This window comes from Mastomys coucha, unplaced genomic scaffold (genome assembly GCF_008632895.1).
Source record: "Mastomys coucha isolate ucsf_1 unplaced genomic scaffold, UCSF_Mcou_1 pScaffold5, whole genome shotgun sequence".
In the NCBI taxonomy this organism is placed as follows: domain Eukaryota; kingdom Metazoa; phylum Chordata; class Mammalia; order Rodentia; family Muridae; genus Mastomys; species Mastomys coucha.
Genome location: NW_022196911.1, coordinates 57,511,013 through 57,529,901, shown reverse-complemented (window position 1 = coordinate 57,529,901; position 18,889 = coordinate 57,511,013). Strand labels below are relative to the sequence as shown.

The 18,889-nt window shown below is 38.5% G+C and overlaps 1 protein-coding gene across 1 annotated transcript in view; it reads left to right on the top strand.

Moving 5' to 3' along the window:
• Ncor1 (nuclear receptor corepressor 1) overlaps positions 1-18,889 on the top strand; it is an 82,643-nt gene that overhangs the window by 37,642 nt on the left and 26,112 nt on the right. The window contains exons 11-17 of the mRNA XM_031354024.1: positions 5,427-5,544; positions 5,643-5,744; positions 7,252-7,352; positions 9,443-9,611; positions 11,454-11,594; positions 16,082-16,338; positions 16,647-17,001. Of these exons, the coding sequence (XP_031209884.1) occupies positions 5,427-5,544; positions 5,643-5,744; positions 7,252-7,352; positions 9,443-9,611; positions 11,454-11,594; positions 16,082-16,338; positions 16,647-17,001 (1,243 nt within the window). The remainder of the gene's footprint in view (positions 1-5,426; positions 5,545-5,642; positions 5,745-7,251; positions 7,353-9,442; positions 9,612-11,453; positions 11,595-16,081; positions 16,339-16,646; positions 17,002-18,889) is intronic.

The window sequence follows — 18,889 nt, the reverse complement described above, 5'->3', positions numbered from 1 at the left end:
TTTTTTTTACATAGTTGCTTAGGAGTCAAGTTGATTTTCAGAAGTGATTCTGTAGTTATGTCACCACCAACATTGTAGAAGACCAAGATTTTTGGTTTCATTCTTTGTTCCATGTATTGTTACTTTTTTTTTTTTCTTCCCATCTTAGGCATGCTTATTATACCTTCTGAATAGTTATAGTAAGTAATTTCATTGTGGTTGTAGTTTGTGTTTCCCTGAAAATTATGTCAAACACTTTCTGTATGCTCTTTGACCATACTTATATATTTCTGATTTTATGACATGACTACTGTAGTCTGAATATCTGGAACCTGAAATGCTCTAAAAATGAAAAATTTTCTGAACATAGTATGCCATCACAAGTAGAAAACTTCACGCCCGCCTCACTATGAAAAAGCACAGTAAAACCCCAAGTGTACTAAAAGTATTGTATAATAATTTTTTTCTGCGGGCAGTGGTGGCACACACCTTTAATCCCAGCACTTGGGAGGCAGAGGCAGGTGGATTTCTGAGTGTGAGGACAGCCTGGTCTACAAGTGAGTTCCAGGACAGCCAGGGCTACACAGAGAAACCCTGTCTCAAAAAACCAAAATAAATAAATAAATAAAATTTTTTTTCTTTTATACATTGGGTATGCCTGTGTGTTTGTTTATACATGTATATGACATACACAGGTCACGGTGTACCTGTGGAGGTCAGAGGAGAACTTACTGAGAGTCAGTTCTCCCTTACTGTGTAGATTCTGAGGATCTAACTCAGGTCTTCAGGCTACCTGACAAGTACTTTGACCTACTGAGCTATCTTGCTGACTGTTTTTGAGAAAAGGCCTTTTATATACCAGTATGTAGCAAAAATGACCTTGAACTTCTACCTCTCAATGTTTGAATGACAGATATGTGCATCCATGCTGCCTTCATCTTGTGCAAGGGATTGAAAACAAGACTAGTTGCATGTTTGACAAATACTCTATCGAATGAGCTATATTTCCATCTTCAGAAGCTTTAAAATATGTAGTCTACATATAAAATTTTTCATTTTGTATTCGCTGTATATGGCACTATTAAACAGAACTTTTTTTTTTTTCTTGAGACAGGGTTTCTCTGTGTAGCCCTGGCTGTCCTGAAACTCACTCGGTAGACCAGGCTGGCCCTGAACTCAGAAATCCCTCTGCCTCTGCCTCCCAAGTGCTGAGATTAAAGTGGGTGCTACCACTGCCCAGCTAAATGGAACATTTTCATATAATTGTTACACCTTGAACACATTCTCATACTCTATTAGTTACATATTACAAGCTTTATAGATTGGCTTCTACTTTCATTATGATCAGTTACAGGCTGGTTTCTTTGTACATGATGGTTTGAAAACCAGCATTCACTTCTAGTAGCATGGTTTTCAAAATTTCCTTTCTTATGATTGTTCTGGTTGTCTTTTGTTTAAGAGCATTTAACTATATGTTTGGATCTGTATCTGCACCCACAGTTTTTCCATGAATCTACTTTTCTGCTTCTCTTGTTATTATAGTCTTCACTATTGCCACATTATAACATATGTCCTGAAATCATTTAGTGTACATCCTGTAATATTTTTATTTTTCTGATTATTCTATATCCCTTTTCATAGTAATATAAACTCTCTCTATATATAGATATATCTATCTATCTATCTATCTATCTATCTATCTATCATCTATCTATCTATCCAATTTTGTAAAAGCCAGAGTTACATTAACCTACAGATCAATTTCAGATAGGAATAGATTTTAACAATCTTGAATCTTCCTTTACTCTTTCTTTCTGTCTTCCTTTCTGTCTGTCTGTACTTTCTTTGTTTCTTTTAGTGCGACAAGGTTTCTTCATGTAGCCTTGGCTGTCCTAGAACTTGTTTTGTAGGCCATATTAGCCTTGAACTCTCAGAGATCTGCCTGTCTTTGTATTTGCTTCCTATCTGTATGTTACAATCACTGTGCAACAATTTTGAATCTTCTCATCTATATACACATCTTTTCATTTGTCTAGGTCATTACTGCTAATTCCTATTTAAAGTGTTTTATAATTTCCACTATAGAAGTGATGTGCGTATCTGTTTAATTTTGGCTATTTCATTAATTTTAATGTATTCTATGGTTTTTATTTTACTTTATCTTATTTTATTTTATTGAGACAGGGTCTTATGTATCCTTACTGACTTGAGAATGTAACTACTTAGACCAAGCTAGCCTTGAACTCACAGTCATCTGCCTGCCTCTGCCTCCCAAATTCTGGGATTAAAGGTCTGCACCAACATGCTCGGCAATTTTAATGTATTCTTTGTTTGTGTAAGTTCTTGGCTAGTAGAAGCATGAGTGAGGACATCATTAGCTTGATTCCAGATCATCAAAGAAAAAAATAATCTTGTGAACAATAACATAAGAGGCTTTTTGATTTTCTAGTATATATAAAAATTTATGTTTATACTATGCTGTGGTCTGTTAATTAAGTATGCAGTAGTATTATATTTAAAGGAATGTATGGACCTTAAGTCAGAAGTAATGTAGAACTGGACATAGTTGCATCAATCCCCAGCATCCTAGATGCTGGGGCAATAGGACCACACGTTTGAGGCCAGCTTGATGTTGACCATCTCTCTACGATGCTGCTGTATCTCCCATTCAAAACTTCAGTTTACTAAAAACAGATCACTGTCAGGGAAGCACAGAGAATGAAGCACAATGTAGTGCTTGTACATCTTGTAGTATCGTCTTTACTTTTCCTGTGACCTCCCATAGTACTTCTTGTTCATAAGGATTTGGTCCGGCCGGCCTGCCTGCCTGCCTGCCTGCCTGCCTGCCTGCCTGCCTACCTCCCTCCATCTCCCTTTCCCTCCCCGCCCCTCTTTCTTTCAGGATTTGGGCCTTTCTCTCTCTGTCTCTCTTTCTCTTTCTGTTTTTTTGCTTTTGTTCTTTGTTTTGTTTTGTTTTTGTAGATTGGGTTTCATTATGTTTAGCTCAGACAAGCCTGGAACTCCATGGTCTAAGCTGGTCTCAAATCTTGTTTCAGCCTTGCAAGTGCTGGGTTGCAGACGTATGCTAATTATACCTGACCTGTAGTTACAGCTGCCAGTTCCAGAACCTCTGTTTTGTTCTTCTCAATGCATTTATTCTCTGTGATGTATTTTGTGTTTTGTTACATATTCTTCTTGTACTTCCCTTTAATTCTCTGTCTAAGAAGTTAAAAGCTTATTGCTTTATTTCATACATGTGGGTCAATTTTTTTTTTATATAGCTTGTAACTTTTGTCAGATACACATTTAGTTTTTATTACATTCATTGGTTTCTCATGTGGAGATGAGAGGACAGTGCATGGCGATGGACTGTCTCCTGGCATGCTGTGGGTCTCAGGGGTCATACTCGGGCTTTCTGCTTGATGGCAAGCATCTTTCACTCGCAGAATCATCTCCTCAGCCTGCACAATTGCATATTTTGTGTTCTATGGTGTGGCAACTTTGGAAATCATACAGTTCTCTCCCAGGGCTATTATAGCTCCTTTTTCTTAATCTCTTATATATATATATATTTTACTTGCTTAGTAGCTTTTGACAACTGATTTGTAAAGTCTGTGTTATTTATGTGTGCCTGCTAAAATCTCAGCTTTTATTAACTCATGACAGAACAGAGATTTCCTTAAATGATTTGGAACCATTAGTCTGACGGAGTCCTTGCTGTTGGAGCTCTTTGTGTTTTGAGACTTGCCTTCAGACTACCCTCAGTCAGTTGACAGGTCTGCTTCAATTTTTTATTTTCTCCTTTACAGGGTCTTAGGTCAGCCAGAGGTGAGAGAGTTTCTTAGGTCTTTGTTTAGGGTATTCATAGCCTTGCATATACACAAAACTTTCTGGGTTCCAATGGATGTGTTGCAACTTTTCAAGTAACTTCTGAACTCTTGCCATTTTCATACATATTCTTTTTGCATTTTTAAGAGATATAAAATATTCTTAAAAGTAGCTTACATTTTGAGTACATCGTGGTTAATGCTTTAGATAATTTAATAAATGCCAAGGACCAGCCTTGGCTATGTCCAGATTCCTGAGAGAAGGGACATCTGAAAGCTTTGAAAACAAATTACTTGAAGTCAAATCATGGGCCAAGCTGGTGCCCTATGTTGTTCTGCTTGAGACAGCTTTCTAGTCTACTTTCTTTTAAGTTCTGCTTTCTCTGGAGATCTCCAGACTGCTCTCTCTCTCTATGCTCTGCTTATGGCATTTCTCTCTCACTGTTCTAAAAAAAACCTCTGGATAGCTCATCTCTTGCAGATCTTAAACCTTGTCTCTTATTTTACATATTAATCCGGTCATTTACTCCAAGCTTCTTTTGAGTATTCTGTGAATCAGCATCTGGTCTCTGCAGCCCCTCAATTCTTTAAGTGGTGGCCATGCATACATTTTCTTTTAACATTGCAAAAGAATTCAGAGACCTGCCTGCCTCTTTTAAGTATAGACTATAAACTGGCTAGGTAGGACCCCATCCTGAAATTAACATTTCTACCACACCTGGGCCTAACTTTGCTCAGTATCCAGGTGAACCTGAATTCTAGAATCTGTTTGCCTTTTTTTTTTTTTTAAAGATTTATTTATTATATTACTGTAAGTACACTGTAGCTGTCTTCAGACGCACTAGACGAGGGCATCAGATCTCATTATGGGTGGTTGTGAGCCACCATGTGGTTGCTGGGATTTGAACTCATGACCTTCCGAAGAGCAGTCGGTGCTCTTCCCTGCTGAGTCATCTCACCAGCCCCCTGTTTGCCTTTTTAAGCATAAAAACAAAAACAGTTTAACTGGAGGGGGTCTCTTGCAATTGTCACTCTCTAAATCTCGTATCTCCTCCCCTAGTAACTTTCTGATAAATTGGCTCACAGTACAGCTGCTTTTGTTCCTTTAGATTTGTGAAGCCCCTCATATAACTAATATTGCATCCTTAGTTTTTGAGAAGTTATGTATTTTTTAACAAGTTTTTAGAGTCCTTTTCCATACCATAAGGGCTATCCTGAAGGTCTCAGCATTTACAGTCTTGCTGAGACATTAGGCACACCTTCACCTTCAGTACTTCATGGAGTTGTTCAGGTCGTTCCTTGAAAGAGGAATGTTAAGTATGTACATTATTACACAAACAAGTGATGGGCGTTGCAGCCTCCTCCAAGGGCAGGACAAGTCCATGCAGACTTGGCTAATAAATATCTATATGTAATATGTGATACTGTTAGTATGCATATTTCATTCCTATAGTTTTTCTAACTTAATAATCTATGCTGAATTTTCGGTTTGTCCAATTACTTTTTAAAATTTTGAGTGGCAAAGATGCAGATTTTTATAGGCAGAAATTTGAAAGTTGACTTTACTTTCAGGAAAGACAGTGCTTAGTCTTTTAACTCTTTCATTTTTTTATTTTTTAGGGAACTCCTGGCACTTACTTGTCTTCTCATAATCAGGCTTATACTCAAGAAGCAGCTAAGCCCTCGGTAGGGTCTATCTCTCTTGGATTGCCACGGCAGCAGGAATCTAACAAATCAGGTCAGTGAGTGGCCATAGTTCTATCATGCCTATTTGTAGCATCATGGTCAGCCATTCAGTGGTTGGTCTTTTTATGCTTCTCTTTCTTTTGTCCATAGCTCCTTTGACCTACATCAAGCAGGAAGAATTTTCTCCAAGAAGCCAAAACTCACAACCTGAGGGTTTATTGGTCAGAGCGCAGCATGAAGGTGTGGTCAGAGGTAAAACTGTATCCAGTTTGACAGTTGTGTTAAACTTTTGCCTATAGTAAACTTTTTAAAATAACTCATTAAATTTTGGGGGGGAGGGTACATCCTAAATTGTGGCAACATTGATAATTTTACTGGCCTTGGATGTGCTGTGTAGCCAAGTTTGGACTTGGATTCTCAGTCCTCCTACTTCAACCTCCAAAGTCAATTATAAGTATATAGGACTACAAACAGCTCAATCATTAATATATTTTAATGACTTATTTCTTCAAGTTACTGATTTTTATGTTTTTGCTTCCATGTAAAAGTAACTTTTTAAAAAAGATTTATTTATTTTTATTTATATGAGTATACTATTGCTGTCTTCAGACACACCAGAAGAGTGCATCAAACCCCATTACAGATGGTTGTAAGCCATCATGTGGTTGCTGGTAATTGAACTCAGGACCTCTGGAAGAGCAGTTGATGCTCTTAACCACTGAGTCATCTCTCTGGCCCAGTAATTTTAAAACTTTGAAATTTGATGGGCATATAGTACCAAAACAAAACCCCAAAAGCCTCACCAAACTCTGAAGTTATTAATGTCAGTAGTCATTTTTTAATAATGTATTTATTTATTCTGTTATTTTATATGTTTATATAATGTATTTTGATCATTTTCCCAACACCAACTCTTCCCCCCTCAACATGCTCCCTCCCAATCTCATGTTCTCAGCTACTGCTCTCTCATTTTTTAAATAGCCTATAGTACAATTGTTGTTGCCTATGTATGCATGTATGTGGTGCCGTCCGTTGGATCACAGACAGCCTACACATGGTTCCAGTCCCCTCAAGAAAAATCGCTTCTTTCCCTAAGCAACTACAAGCCACCAACAGTTCTCCACCACTGGTAGGGCCTTGTGAGCACACCATCATCCATGTTAGAATTTTGACTGGCAGCCGGTCAGTGGTGGCACATGCCTTTAATCCCAGCACTTGGGAGGCAAAGGCAGGTGGATTTCTGAGTTTGAGGCCAGCCTGTTCTACAGAGTGAGTTCCAGGACAGCCAGGGCTAGACAGAGAAACCCTGTCTCAGAAAACCAAAAAAAAAAAAGATTTTTGATTGGCTTGACCTTTTTCTGGTCTTATGCAGTTAACCATAGCTGTTGAGTTCATACATGCAATAGCATTTCAGGGCACTCCTACCTGTACTCTGGCTCTTAAATACAGGTGTGCCATTTAGGGCTTCACACTCTTGGTTATTAGTAATTTGGACAAAGTCTCTATATTCACTTTTGCCCACTGCACAAAGAAGCTTTTCTGACTAGGGTTGTGAGCAGCACAAATCTATGGATATAATCCTTCATCATCAGTTTGAACAATCCTTTTTAAAAATCATTTATGATATTTTGAGACATATATTTCATTAGGATAATTTTTGTTATTCCTGCCCCCATTCTGTTGTGTGAGAGCTGGTATTGTGGAGTGGGGGCTGTCAGGAAGAAGGCAATGATTTAGTGATGGCTTTGTTTTTATTTAGGCACTGCAGGGGCTGTCCAAGAAGGAAGTATAACTCGGGGAACTCCAGCCAGCAAAATCTCAGTGGAGACCATTTCGTCGTTGCGGGGCTCTATTACCCAGGTCAGTGCATTGACCATCATCTCCAGCATGCTGAACAGTAGCTAGGGAAGCTAGACTTATCAGGAGCTTTAGTTGTTACAGCAGCGTTGTTCCTAAGTCTGTTGTTCTTCGTTCTAATGTGAACCCAGCTCTCAATAATAATAAACTTCAGTTCTGCATAGTTTCCTTTCCTATTGCACTTTAACTCCAAGCCATGTTATTTCTACTGTAGTTATTCAAGGTGTCACTACTCACCTGGAAATTGGCAAAAGAAACTTGCAGAAGATGTTATAGTCCTTACAGATCTCCTGGAAAAGCTTTTATCTTGTGTTTAGATTAAATAGAAATTGAGAAGAAAACAATTGCTTTCTTATTGCTCCTTGTGAAAAGGTATATTTGTGATCTCAATGTGTAACCTGCTGTGTTCAAATTCATTGAGTACATCAGAGATCAAATATATTTGAAGTTAAACAGAATCCTAATTTTGATTAATGGAAGGTATTTCTTTTTCTAGCTAGATACTAATTTTAACTTGAAATGTAAAACAGCTCCCTTTTAAAAATTTTACATAAATGGGAAAAGTAGTAAAGTCCATATATTTTGCTTTTTAAAAACACGGATACAAGTGTTTGTATATTGTTACTAGCTTGTTCTTCTGTTGTATCCTTGTTACCTAAGGTATTGTTACTAAAGGTATGGGCCCTAAAACCATTAGCATCAGTATCATTTGAGAAGTTGCTAGCCATAAATGCTTAAGCCTTGTGCTAGATTTACTGGATTCAAACCCTCAGGGAGAAGTTCCAGCAGCCTGTGCTTTCCCGAGCCTTTGGTTGACTCTGCTCAGGACATTGTGGTTCAGAATTACCCTGTTAAGACAATTCCCAGTTATGAAGTTGTTATGGTTTATGTTGACTTAGAACATTACATAGGAACTCTCTGTCTCTCATTATTTGGTCCAAGTATGCCATTTCAAAATAAGTTAACACTTAAATGTACTCAGAAAAAAATAATACACGGGCCTATATGTTATATTTATCTTTACATCTTTCTTACTGTTCCGGCATCCAACGTTTTATTAGGAAAATAGTTTTAATTGGGTCAAATGACGCTCAGATGTATATATTTTAAAATTTGCTCATTGGCACAGAGTGCATGTTGAGGATTTCCTGATGTTTCCTACTGAACTTTCTTCATGACTGGGTGTGCTAGACACATTGCTCCTGTCACTCACACCCTTTAAACTAAGAGTGTATTGCCTCAAATTCAAAGTAGTAGAGACCCTATACAAAGGAGTGGGTTAGATCTGGTCTTCATTTACAACCCAATCTACCACTTATACAGTGTTCTGTGTAATTGACAGTAAACAGTTTCCCTAAAAAAAAGGTCATAAAGCTCCACTACTGTCAGTCTAGTGGAAGACTAATGGTGGTGAGACACTGGTGATGTTTCCTGACTGATTAGCTCACTAAACAAGGCATCTGAGCTTTTCCTCTCCTTAGATGACCAAAGCCCAGGCACCAAACATGCAGGCAGCTAGATAATGAACGTTTGTTTTCCTCTCATTACAATTTGAAAGTTATAGTACATCACATTTAAAACTTAATTTAGTGTTATTTTCATTATATTTTATTAAAAATTATTACATTTAGACTTAAAACTTTTTTGGGGGTGTTACAAGACAGGGTTTCTCTGTGTAGCCCTGGCTGTCCTGGAACTCTGTAGACTAGACTGACCTTGAACTCAGAAATCCTCTTGCCTCTGCCTCCCAAGTCCTGGGATTAAAGGCATTTAATCCACCACTGCCCAGCTTAAAACTTACTTGTTTTCTGAAAACTAAACTCCTCAATAGGGATTTGCTAATAGGTGTTGGGGAGTGGGGGACAAAACTGTTTTACCTCACATGCTATGATCAGCTTAAGTTCTCTGTCATAGTGGAGTTGAAGGATCGAGGTATGGGGTTTCTTTATGTTTATAGGAGGGAAGTGTTTTGTTTCCTCTTCTGTACTTTGCTTTATTTGAAGATTGATTTGACTTGCAGGTTCTATTTTCTACATGTCTGCTTCTTCTAAGCATAAGTGACTCTTGGGTGCTTGTGTTTGTTTTGATGCCAGGGGACCCCAGCTCTGCCCCCGGCTAGCATACCAACAGAGGCTTTGGTGAAGGGACCTGTTTCCAGGATGCCTATTGAAGAAAGCAGTCCTGAGAAAATCAGAGAGGAAGCTACATCCAAAGGCCATGTTATTTATGAAGGCAAAAGTGGACATATCTTATCATATGATAGTAAGTATTGTTTATTCACTGATGCCAATCTTAGGACGTGGGATTTTACCTTCTTATTATAGGTAAGTCAGTTTATTTTTTGCAGACCTATTTTCTCCTTGTGAAAGGGGATATTTTGTAAAAAATCAATTAAGACAGTTGTAAGAGTGAAGAGCACAGGGGAAGTGTATTGTAATTAACAGCAGACATTGTCAGTGACTAGTCATTCCTAACCTAGAAAAAGAATCTTCATTTAACTTAAATGGAGTAGCTTTTATTTTAATAGGGATCTATTTAATAGGAGTCTATTAAGGAACTAAGGAACTAAGAAACAGATAATCTGATAATCAAGATGAGAATGTTGGACTGAACTCCCCTTAATAAAAATATATATATGTCTGTTCTTCCACCTATCAAATCTAGCCATCTGTTTTGTCCTTTGAGTATCTTTTCTAAGAATAACTAATGTATGCTGTAATCATCAGTCACAGGGCTGAGTTTGAGTTTTCTGACTACAACCTTGAAATAGTCATTATCAATATTTTCTCTTTGTCTCTGATACAAAGAGATGAACAGAGTACCTGATGTTGTGTAATCTACACTAGTCTTATTTCTTATTTTAACACATCTAGCATAAATGAACATTTTACTTTGGGAAAAGGGAAAGAAGCTAGAAATCTAAGTATCTCTCTTTTCCTCTTTCATATCCAACATATTACAAAATCATTAGATTGTTTCCTAAAGTCTCTGCAATCAATCAATCCCTTATTCTGCCTGCAACCATTACCTTTTGTCTGGACAACTGAGGGTGTGCCACTTACCTGGAGTAATCACCATGCTTCCTGCTTTACTTTCTGTGACCTTAAAGGATAACTACAAGACTGTCCCATGGCGTCAACTCACTCCACGGTCTCCTTTTGCTTGCCCTTACAATTTTTTTTTTTTTGATTGCCACTTTTCCTCTTAGCCCTAAACTTTTCTGCCTAACTCCATTCTTCACGTTGGCTTTGTACTGAGCTGACGATGTTCCTTTAAGAGGTAGCATGCTCTGTCATTCTTGAGATATCTGAGCCTATTCCTCTGCCTGTGCCATTGTTTCCTGCTTTTATATTGGACATAAGCATCTCTTACTTGTCCTTCAGTTCTCAGCTTGCTTTTTCTGGATGGACCTGGACATGTCAAGTTTCTGTCTCATCATTCTTGCAGCATACTATAAATTTCTTTCCCTAGTATGCATTACATTGGACAGTAAGGCCTATTATTAATTTCTTTAGTATTTTTTATTTGTGTGCTTGTGTGCGTGAGCCATGGATTTTTGCATAATTCATGTGTGTTCCTGTGGAAGTCAGAAAAGGCCATCAGATCCTTTGGAGCTGGAGTAGTTGTGAGGCCCATGATGTAGGTTCTGGGAACTAAACTCAGATCCTGTGGAAGAACACTGAGTACTCTTAATTGCTAACCCTTATTTGCAGCCTTAGCATATTTTTTTGTACCCTCCATTGTAAGTTTCATGAGAAGGGACTTAATTTGTTAACCTGGAAGCCTAGCCTTTCCCTGGCACACAGGAGTCATTCAGTTAATACTGTAGAAAACAGAAGTGTTTTCATGGATGCTGTCTACATAAATATATGTTAGAACAAGTTTTTGTTTGCTTTGTTTTGTTTGAGACAGAGTCATACTATACATGACCTGGAACTTACTGTGTAGACCAGGCTAGCTTCAAACTCATAAAGATCCATCTGTCTCTGCCTCCTGAGTGCTGGGATCAAGTTGTTTTTAGAAGACTAATACTAAGGTCTTAGTTCACTGCACATTATAAATAGGCCTTAGGCTCTGAATAATTCTTGTTTCTATATTCTACAGATATTAAGAATGCCCGAGAAGGGACTCGGAGTCCAAGAACAGCTCATGAAATGAGTTTAAAAAGAAGCTATGAGTCAGTGGAAGGAAATATAAAGCAAGGCATGTCGATGAGGGAGTCTCCTGTGTCAGCACCTTTAGAGGGTAAAGACCTCAAGTGTTACTCAGATGCACTTCACTCTGTGTAGTAGTTTTGTTTTATTGGGTTTAATTACTAGCATTTCTACCTGAAATAATATAATTTTAAATTTACAACATGTCACTCTATGACTCACTGGCACTTCATAGTAGAAGGATTTAAAAACTGAATATAGTGGTCATAGTGGAGGTGACTGTTAGTTTAGATGCATTAGCTCTTGTAGAACTACCTCCTTGTTCAATGAATCTGTGGTGGTGGTGGGGATACAAAACTCACTTTCAGAATTTCTTTTTAATACATGAGGTATGAGGTAAAAATGATGTATGATGAATAGAGCAGGGATATGGATTTTATTTTCTCTTTAGTTGAACTTTCCCTAGAGTATTTCTCTGTGCTTATCTCTTCAACTGGAAATTAAGGGGTTATATTCATCAGTGTCAGCAGATTATAGGCCAGTGTCCAACTTGATGCTGACTATGTTATGAATTCAGGAGTCACTGTGGTTTGGTTTACTCTTAAGCCGTAGCCTACCTCAGATCATTTCATCTAGTTAAAATATTCAAGGCCAAGTAAGGCCTGTGTGATTTTTCTCAGAGTTCTATTTTCTCTATTTAAAAAGAAAACAAGACATAACCTGTGGCTAGATAGATGTTTAGAGCACCCGCTGCTCTCCTGAGGACCCCTGTTTGGTTCCCAGCACCCACACAATGCTGCAGTGGACTGTAACTCCAGTTCCTAGAGATGTGATATGTTTCCTGGCTTCCATAGGGACGTGCACACATATGGTGCAGATACATAATGGAGGCCAAAGACTTATAAAGTAAAAATAAAACATCCTTTAAAATCATCTGTATTTTCTTTAGGTTAAATGTATATGATTACTTCTAAGCTTTAATTAGTATTTTTTGTTAATGTAAAATGTGTGTTTGTTCCTTTGTCCATGTTTTTACCAAAACCAGAGGTCATTGTAGTCTTTTTTTCACTTCGGCCGGACTGGCTAGCCTTTGAGTCCTTGGGATCTGTGCCCTCCAGCATTGGGTTTATAGATGCAGTCCATGTACATGCTACAGATGTCATGGTTCTGCAGCAGGCACTTTACCCACAGCGACTCCTGAAGATAGTGCTTTAAAACTCCTTATTTAGGTGTTATGTTCATTTTTTTTCTCTTTACAATGTCCATATTTCTTCATTTTCTTTTCCCCAGGTTTACTTCATATTTGAGCAGTGATTTAACTAAGATACAGTCAGCGTTTATATTCCCAGAGTAGTAAACTAGGGTCATGGATGTTTTATCTGTTTCTGTAATGTCTACACTAGTTCATACTACTACCTACCATCAATGAATAAGTGTTCTTTCTCATTCATTCTTTCTAGCATTTCTTATAATTTTTTTCTTTATGAAATTTCACTCTGACAGGGATGAGATAGAATATCAAAATAGCTTTAGTTTGCATTTCCTTGGTGACTAAAGTATGTTGTATACTTAAGATGTTTATTAGCTGTTTATATTTTCTCCCTTGAGACCTCTCTGTAAGCTCTCAGTCCATTTTTTGATTGAGTAGTTTAGGGTTTTTAGTTCTTTGTACAGTCTATATGATACTCTTGTTGGATTTATAGTCAGCAGAGGCTTTCTCCCATTCTGTGGGCTGCTGCTTCCCTTGTAATGGTTCCCTTGTAATGGTATAGATTTTAATTTTATGAGGTCCTATTTGTCAATATTTGCTTTATTTCCTTAGTAACCCAAGTTCTATTCAGAAAATCCTCGCCTGTGCCTGTATCTTGAAATATTTTCTCTCCTTTTTCCTCTACCATTTTCAGAGGCTCAGGACCTCTATTTTGGCCTTTGATCCACTTAGAGTGTGGATGTTTATACCAGGTTAGAGGTTTGTCCAGATGGCTCTCCACTTCCTGTCACCATTTGTTTACAAGGCTATCTTTTTATTTAAGTACACTCTAGCTGTCTTCAGACACTCCAGAAGAGGGCATGAGATCTCATTACGGATGGTTGTGAGCCACTATGTGGCTGCTGGGATTTGAACTCACAACCTTCAGAAGAGCAGTCAGAGCTCTTAACCTCTTGAGCCATCTCTCCAGCCCCAGAAGCTCTTTCTCTGGTGACTATTTTAGTCACCTTTGTCAGAAATCAGGTGACTACAGCTGTATGGAGGTCTTACATTCTGTTTCATCAATCTACATGTCTGTTTTTGAGCATGTGCCATCCTGTTTCAGCATTCCCAAAGAGCTTTATGGACAATTACAGAGGTATTTCCTCACCTGTGTGTACTGCTGCTCTTCCCACAATAAATAAATAGCACAGAAATGGAATCAGCCTAGGTGTCCATCATCAGTAGATGAATGTGGTCCATATCACAGTGGAGTTTTATTTGGCCATAAAGAAAACTGAAATTAGGCAATTTTTAGGAAGATATATGGAACTTCAAAATATTAAATGAAGTAACCAGAGCTCAAAAAACAGTGTGTGTTTCCTATCACGTTAATCTTCTAAAATTTGTTTGTACATTTATTGATGTTGGAGTGAAGGAAATAGATACTAGCACACAAAGGACCTTAAGGGGAAAAGTATACTAAGCAAAAAATTATTATATAATTAAACCTATGCTGAATTTAAAACCTAAAATGCAATGAGAAGTTGAATTAACAATGAAATTTATAAGATTTTTTTAAAAATTTTTTTTTATGCTGTTCAAATTCACATCCAGTTTATGGTTCTTCCTCTCATTAGCAAGGCTTCTCTATGCCCAGGTTTCCTGGTTTACTGTTAATTACTTTAAAGGGGGAAGGGGTGGGGCGCTCTTAGTAGGGTTACACTTTCTAAAATGGGTAAAGGGAAAGAAAGGTGGTAGGATAAAAGAAAACAGAACAAAACAGAGGGTCTCACTCTTTGGTCCAGGCAGGTCTTGAATTCAGTGTGTGGTTCACACTGGCATTAAGCTCAGACTTTAGCCAGCCCACCTTTGCCTCCTGAGTCCTGGGATTAAAGATGTGCACACCATGCCCAGCCACAGTTTGCTTTTATTTGGCGACTTTTAACTGTTATTAGTTCTCATTGTATAAATATAAGTGTTCTGTTGTTGTTTGAGGCAGGATTTCTCTCTGTAGTCCTGGCTGTCTTGAAACTCAGTATCTAGATCAGGTTGGCTGCAAACTCAGAGACTGTCTTGTATCTTCTTTCCCCAGTAATGAGATTAAAGGTGTCTGCCATCATGCTCAGCTTAAATATTCTAATTTTTTAAAGAGAGATAATTTAGCTTTAGTGTTGATCATATTTTAGGGCATAGGTAGGGTGTAGTCTGGTATTGGTGAGTTTCAGACTCCTTGAATTCTGATCCTAACTCTTATTTCCAAGTACTAGTATTATAGGTGGCATGTATTATTAACAAGTCCAGCTAAAAGTTCTTTCTGTTTTAAACTAAAATTAAATACCTTTCCTTGTCATTTTGTATTTGGGAAAATGTTCTGGAAAGTAGTTATGGAACAAGAGAATTGGTCAGCAGCTGAGAACACTGGCTGCTCTTGTAGAGGACTGGGGCTCAGTTCCCAGCACACACACACAGGCTCACCATCCAGTATGCACAAGGCGACAAGGGGCACAGAAACATAAAAATTATAGGTAATTAAACCTTTAAAATATTTTTAAATGAATTATATAACCACATATTAGGTATTTCTGATTTATTCCTTTGTTTACATTTATTCAGTGAGAGTATTTGAATGTGTGTGTGAGTGTGTGTGTGAGTGTGTGTGCGTGTTGTGCAAATGTTGTGGTGAGAAGATTACTTGCAGGCATTAGCTCTTTCCTCCCATCATATGAGACCTGAGTATTGAACCCAGGTTATCTGAATTGGCAGCAAGTACCCTTTCTTACACACCATCTCACCAGTCTTTTGGATAGTGTCTGAATCGTGTATGATTTTGAAATTACACCCCTTCCTTCATAGAGCTTTTTATCAAAGTCATATTCTCTATAGACAACATTCGGTTTTATAAATTAACAATACATTGTTTAATAACTGGATTTCTTTACTGTTTTGAAAGGTCTTATATGCCGAGCATTACCCAGGGGGAGCCCTCATTCTGACCTCAAAGAAAGGACTGTGCTGTCTGGTTCCATAATGCAGGGTACATTGTGTTTTGCCTTTTTATTATAAGTTGATTCACTGGCAAGGTAGTTTAATACTAATTTTATGGAGTATTAAACCTACTTTTAAAGGTATTTTACTCTTTGAAGTATTAAATCTTATGTCTTAACTTTTCTCTTAGCTACATCATTTATCTGAAGGTTTTACTCACCTAATCTTTTAATATCAAGGTATCTTTATAAAAGCCATTCTGAAACTATTAATTTTGAGTAACCCTATAACATAATGATTCATGGATGCCTACCTGAGGGTCTGTTGTAGAAATTCAATGGCAGGACTTTGCAACCATGAGCAATATTTTAATAATTATCTTTCCTGACCTCTTCCTAAAGGCACACCAAGAGCAACAGCTGAAAGCTTTGAAGACGGCCTTAAATACCCCAAACAGATAAAAAGGGAAAGCCCTCCCATCCGAGCATTTGAAGGTGCCATTACCAAAGGAAAACCGTATGACGGTATCACCACCATCAAAGAGATGGGGCGCTCCATTCACGAGATTCCACGGCAAGATATTCTAACTCAGGAAAGCCGGAAAACTCCAGACGTAGTCCAGAGCACGAGGCCAATAATTGAGGGTTCCATTTCCCAGGTAAATAGATCATGGCTCTCTTTCTGTAAACAATTCCACTTCAGAATGACATTTATGAAACAGTTTTAAAAATATGACTTAGCTGTTCTAGGTAATTCTTACATCAGACTTCTTGGTAGAAAATCTTTCACATACACATCATCGGTTTTTCTTGTACACACAGTTTGGGAGTGTGTATATTTAAGGGTTCATGGGCTCAGATTGATGTCACCACAGTGAAGTATAATTGCCGTGAGGCACACCTACACCTTAGAGGGAGTAGTATTAGATAACTTTGCTACCTGTAATGTTTGTTTCATTCCCCTTAGGGCACACCAATAAAATTTGACAACAACTCAGGTCAATCAGCTATCAAACACAATGTGAAGTCCTTAATCACAGGGCCTAGCAAACTACCCCGTGGAATGCTGGAAATTGTACCAGAGAACATAAAAGTAGTAGAACGGGGAAAATATGAGGATGTGAAAGCAGGAGAGCCAGTGCGACCCCGGCACACGTCAGTGGTGAGCTCTGGCCCCTCCGTTCTCAGGTCTACGCTTCATGAAGCTCCCAAAGCACAGTTGAGCCCGGGAATCTATGATGACAGCAGTGCTCGCAGGACTCCTGTGAGCTACCAGAACACCATATCCAGAGGCTCCCCCATGATGAGCAGAACTTCTGATGGTATGGCTTTTGTTACCTGGTCTGATTATTTTTACAGCATGTTTTACCTCCAACAAATACAAAATACCAAATCATTAGCTCTAGAAGGCTCAAGATGCACAGGTTGTAATGGGCTAGGGAAGCAACCCAGTCAGTGAAATTCAATCTCCAGAAGTCACGTATCTAGTTGGTGCCCACTGAGCATGATGATGGCTGCATATAATCCCAACACTGGGGAGGTGGAAGTGGGTCAGTTCTCTGGGGCTCAGTATGTATATTTTGAGGTTTTACCAGTTAGACCAGCGTTTTCAACCATGGACCTTGACTCTACTGTGGAATGCAAATCAGTTACCTTGAATATCAGATGTTTACATTATAATTCATAATGGTACCGAAATTATAACTATGAAGTAGCAATAAAAATGATTTTATGGTTGGGAGTCACCAAAATGTGAGGAACTGCATTAAAGGGTCACAGCATTAGGAAGGTTGAGAACCACTGTGTTAGGCCTCAGGCTGTATGGTGAAGAGTTGAAGAATGTTTTAGGAGTGCACCACCAGCAGGGGAAGGGCAGCCTACTAGAGCTGCCACAGAGGAAAAAGGACTTGGCAGGATAGGCCAGTCATACTTTATATTTCGATAGAGAATTTTTGTTTATGGCCATGTTTGTACCAGCAGAATTTCAGTTAATAGCTTTTTTTGTTTTTTGGTTTTTTGAGACAGGGTTTTCTCTGTTTAGCCCTGGCTGTCCTGGAACTCACTCTGTAGACCAGGCTGGCATCGAACTCAGAAATCTGCCTGCCTCAGCCTTCCAAGTGCTGGGGTTAAAGGCGTGCACTACCACTGACCAGCTCAGTTAATAGCTTTATAGTAATTGGGAGTGGTGGTCCACACCTAATTCCCACACTTGGGAGGCAGGGCAGATACAGAAGCAAGTTTACGGACTATCAAGTTAGAGACTGTGTAAATAAACAAAACAGAAGCATATAATGATACTTATATATCAAGTATATATTTAATATCAGTGAATTATTCCCTTCAAAACGTACACGGTATGTGGGGTTTAATAATGAGTAGGACAGAAGTACAAAAGTAAAGAAATTAAGTAGGGCTGAAGAGATAGTTCTGCAGTTAAGAACACCAGTGTTCGGCTGGAGAAATGATGGCTTAGCCTTTAAGAGTATGGACTGTATTCTTCCAGAGGTCCTAAGTTCAATTCCCTACAACCACATGGTAGCTCACAGCTATGTGTAATAGGATCTGATGCCCTCTCTTGGTGTGTCTGAAGACAGCGACATTGTGCTCATATACATGAAACAAATACATCTTTAAAAAAAGAAAAAAGAAGAAGAACACCAGCATCTTCCAGGGGACCTTGCTTCAGTGGCCACACCTACATGGCAGCTAACAGCCACCTATAACTCCAGTCCTGGGGAATCTGATATTCTTGTGATGTCTAAGGGTACTGCATACATGTGCTGCACAGACATACTACAAGGCAAATGCCCACACACATATTTTTTTGAGAGAAATTAAGTGACATGGCTAATGATACACACACACACACACACACACACACTCCCACATAGAGGCTGCAGCAGAGTGTGTGGTATGATGGTGTGTACTAGAGCCAGTCGGGTCACTGGAGAATGAGGGGGGCAGGTGGGTGTCTATGAGGTAAAGAGTCACTCAAGGGCAGACTGAACAGCAAGAATTAGGAGGATTTACAGTTGACAGGTAGCAAAGAATTTAGAAAACACAAGGAGAGAAGAATTTGAGACTTACTATAGGTGGGGACAAAATAGATGTTATTTTATTTTAGGATTTTGGTGTTAGTACCGTGTAGGAACATGGTCACAGGCTGGAGAGATGGCTCAGTGGTTAAGAACACTGACTTCCAGAGGTCCT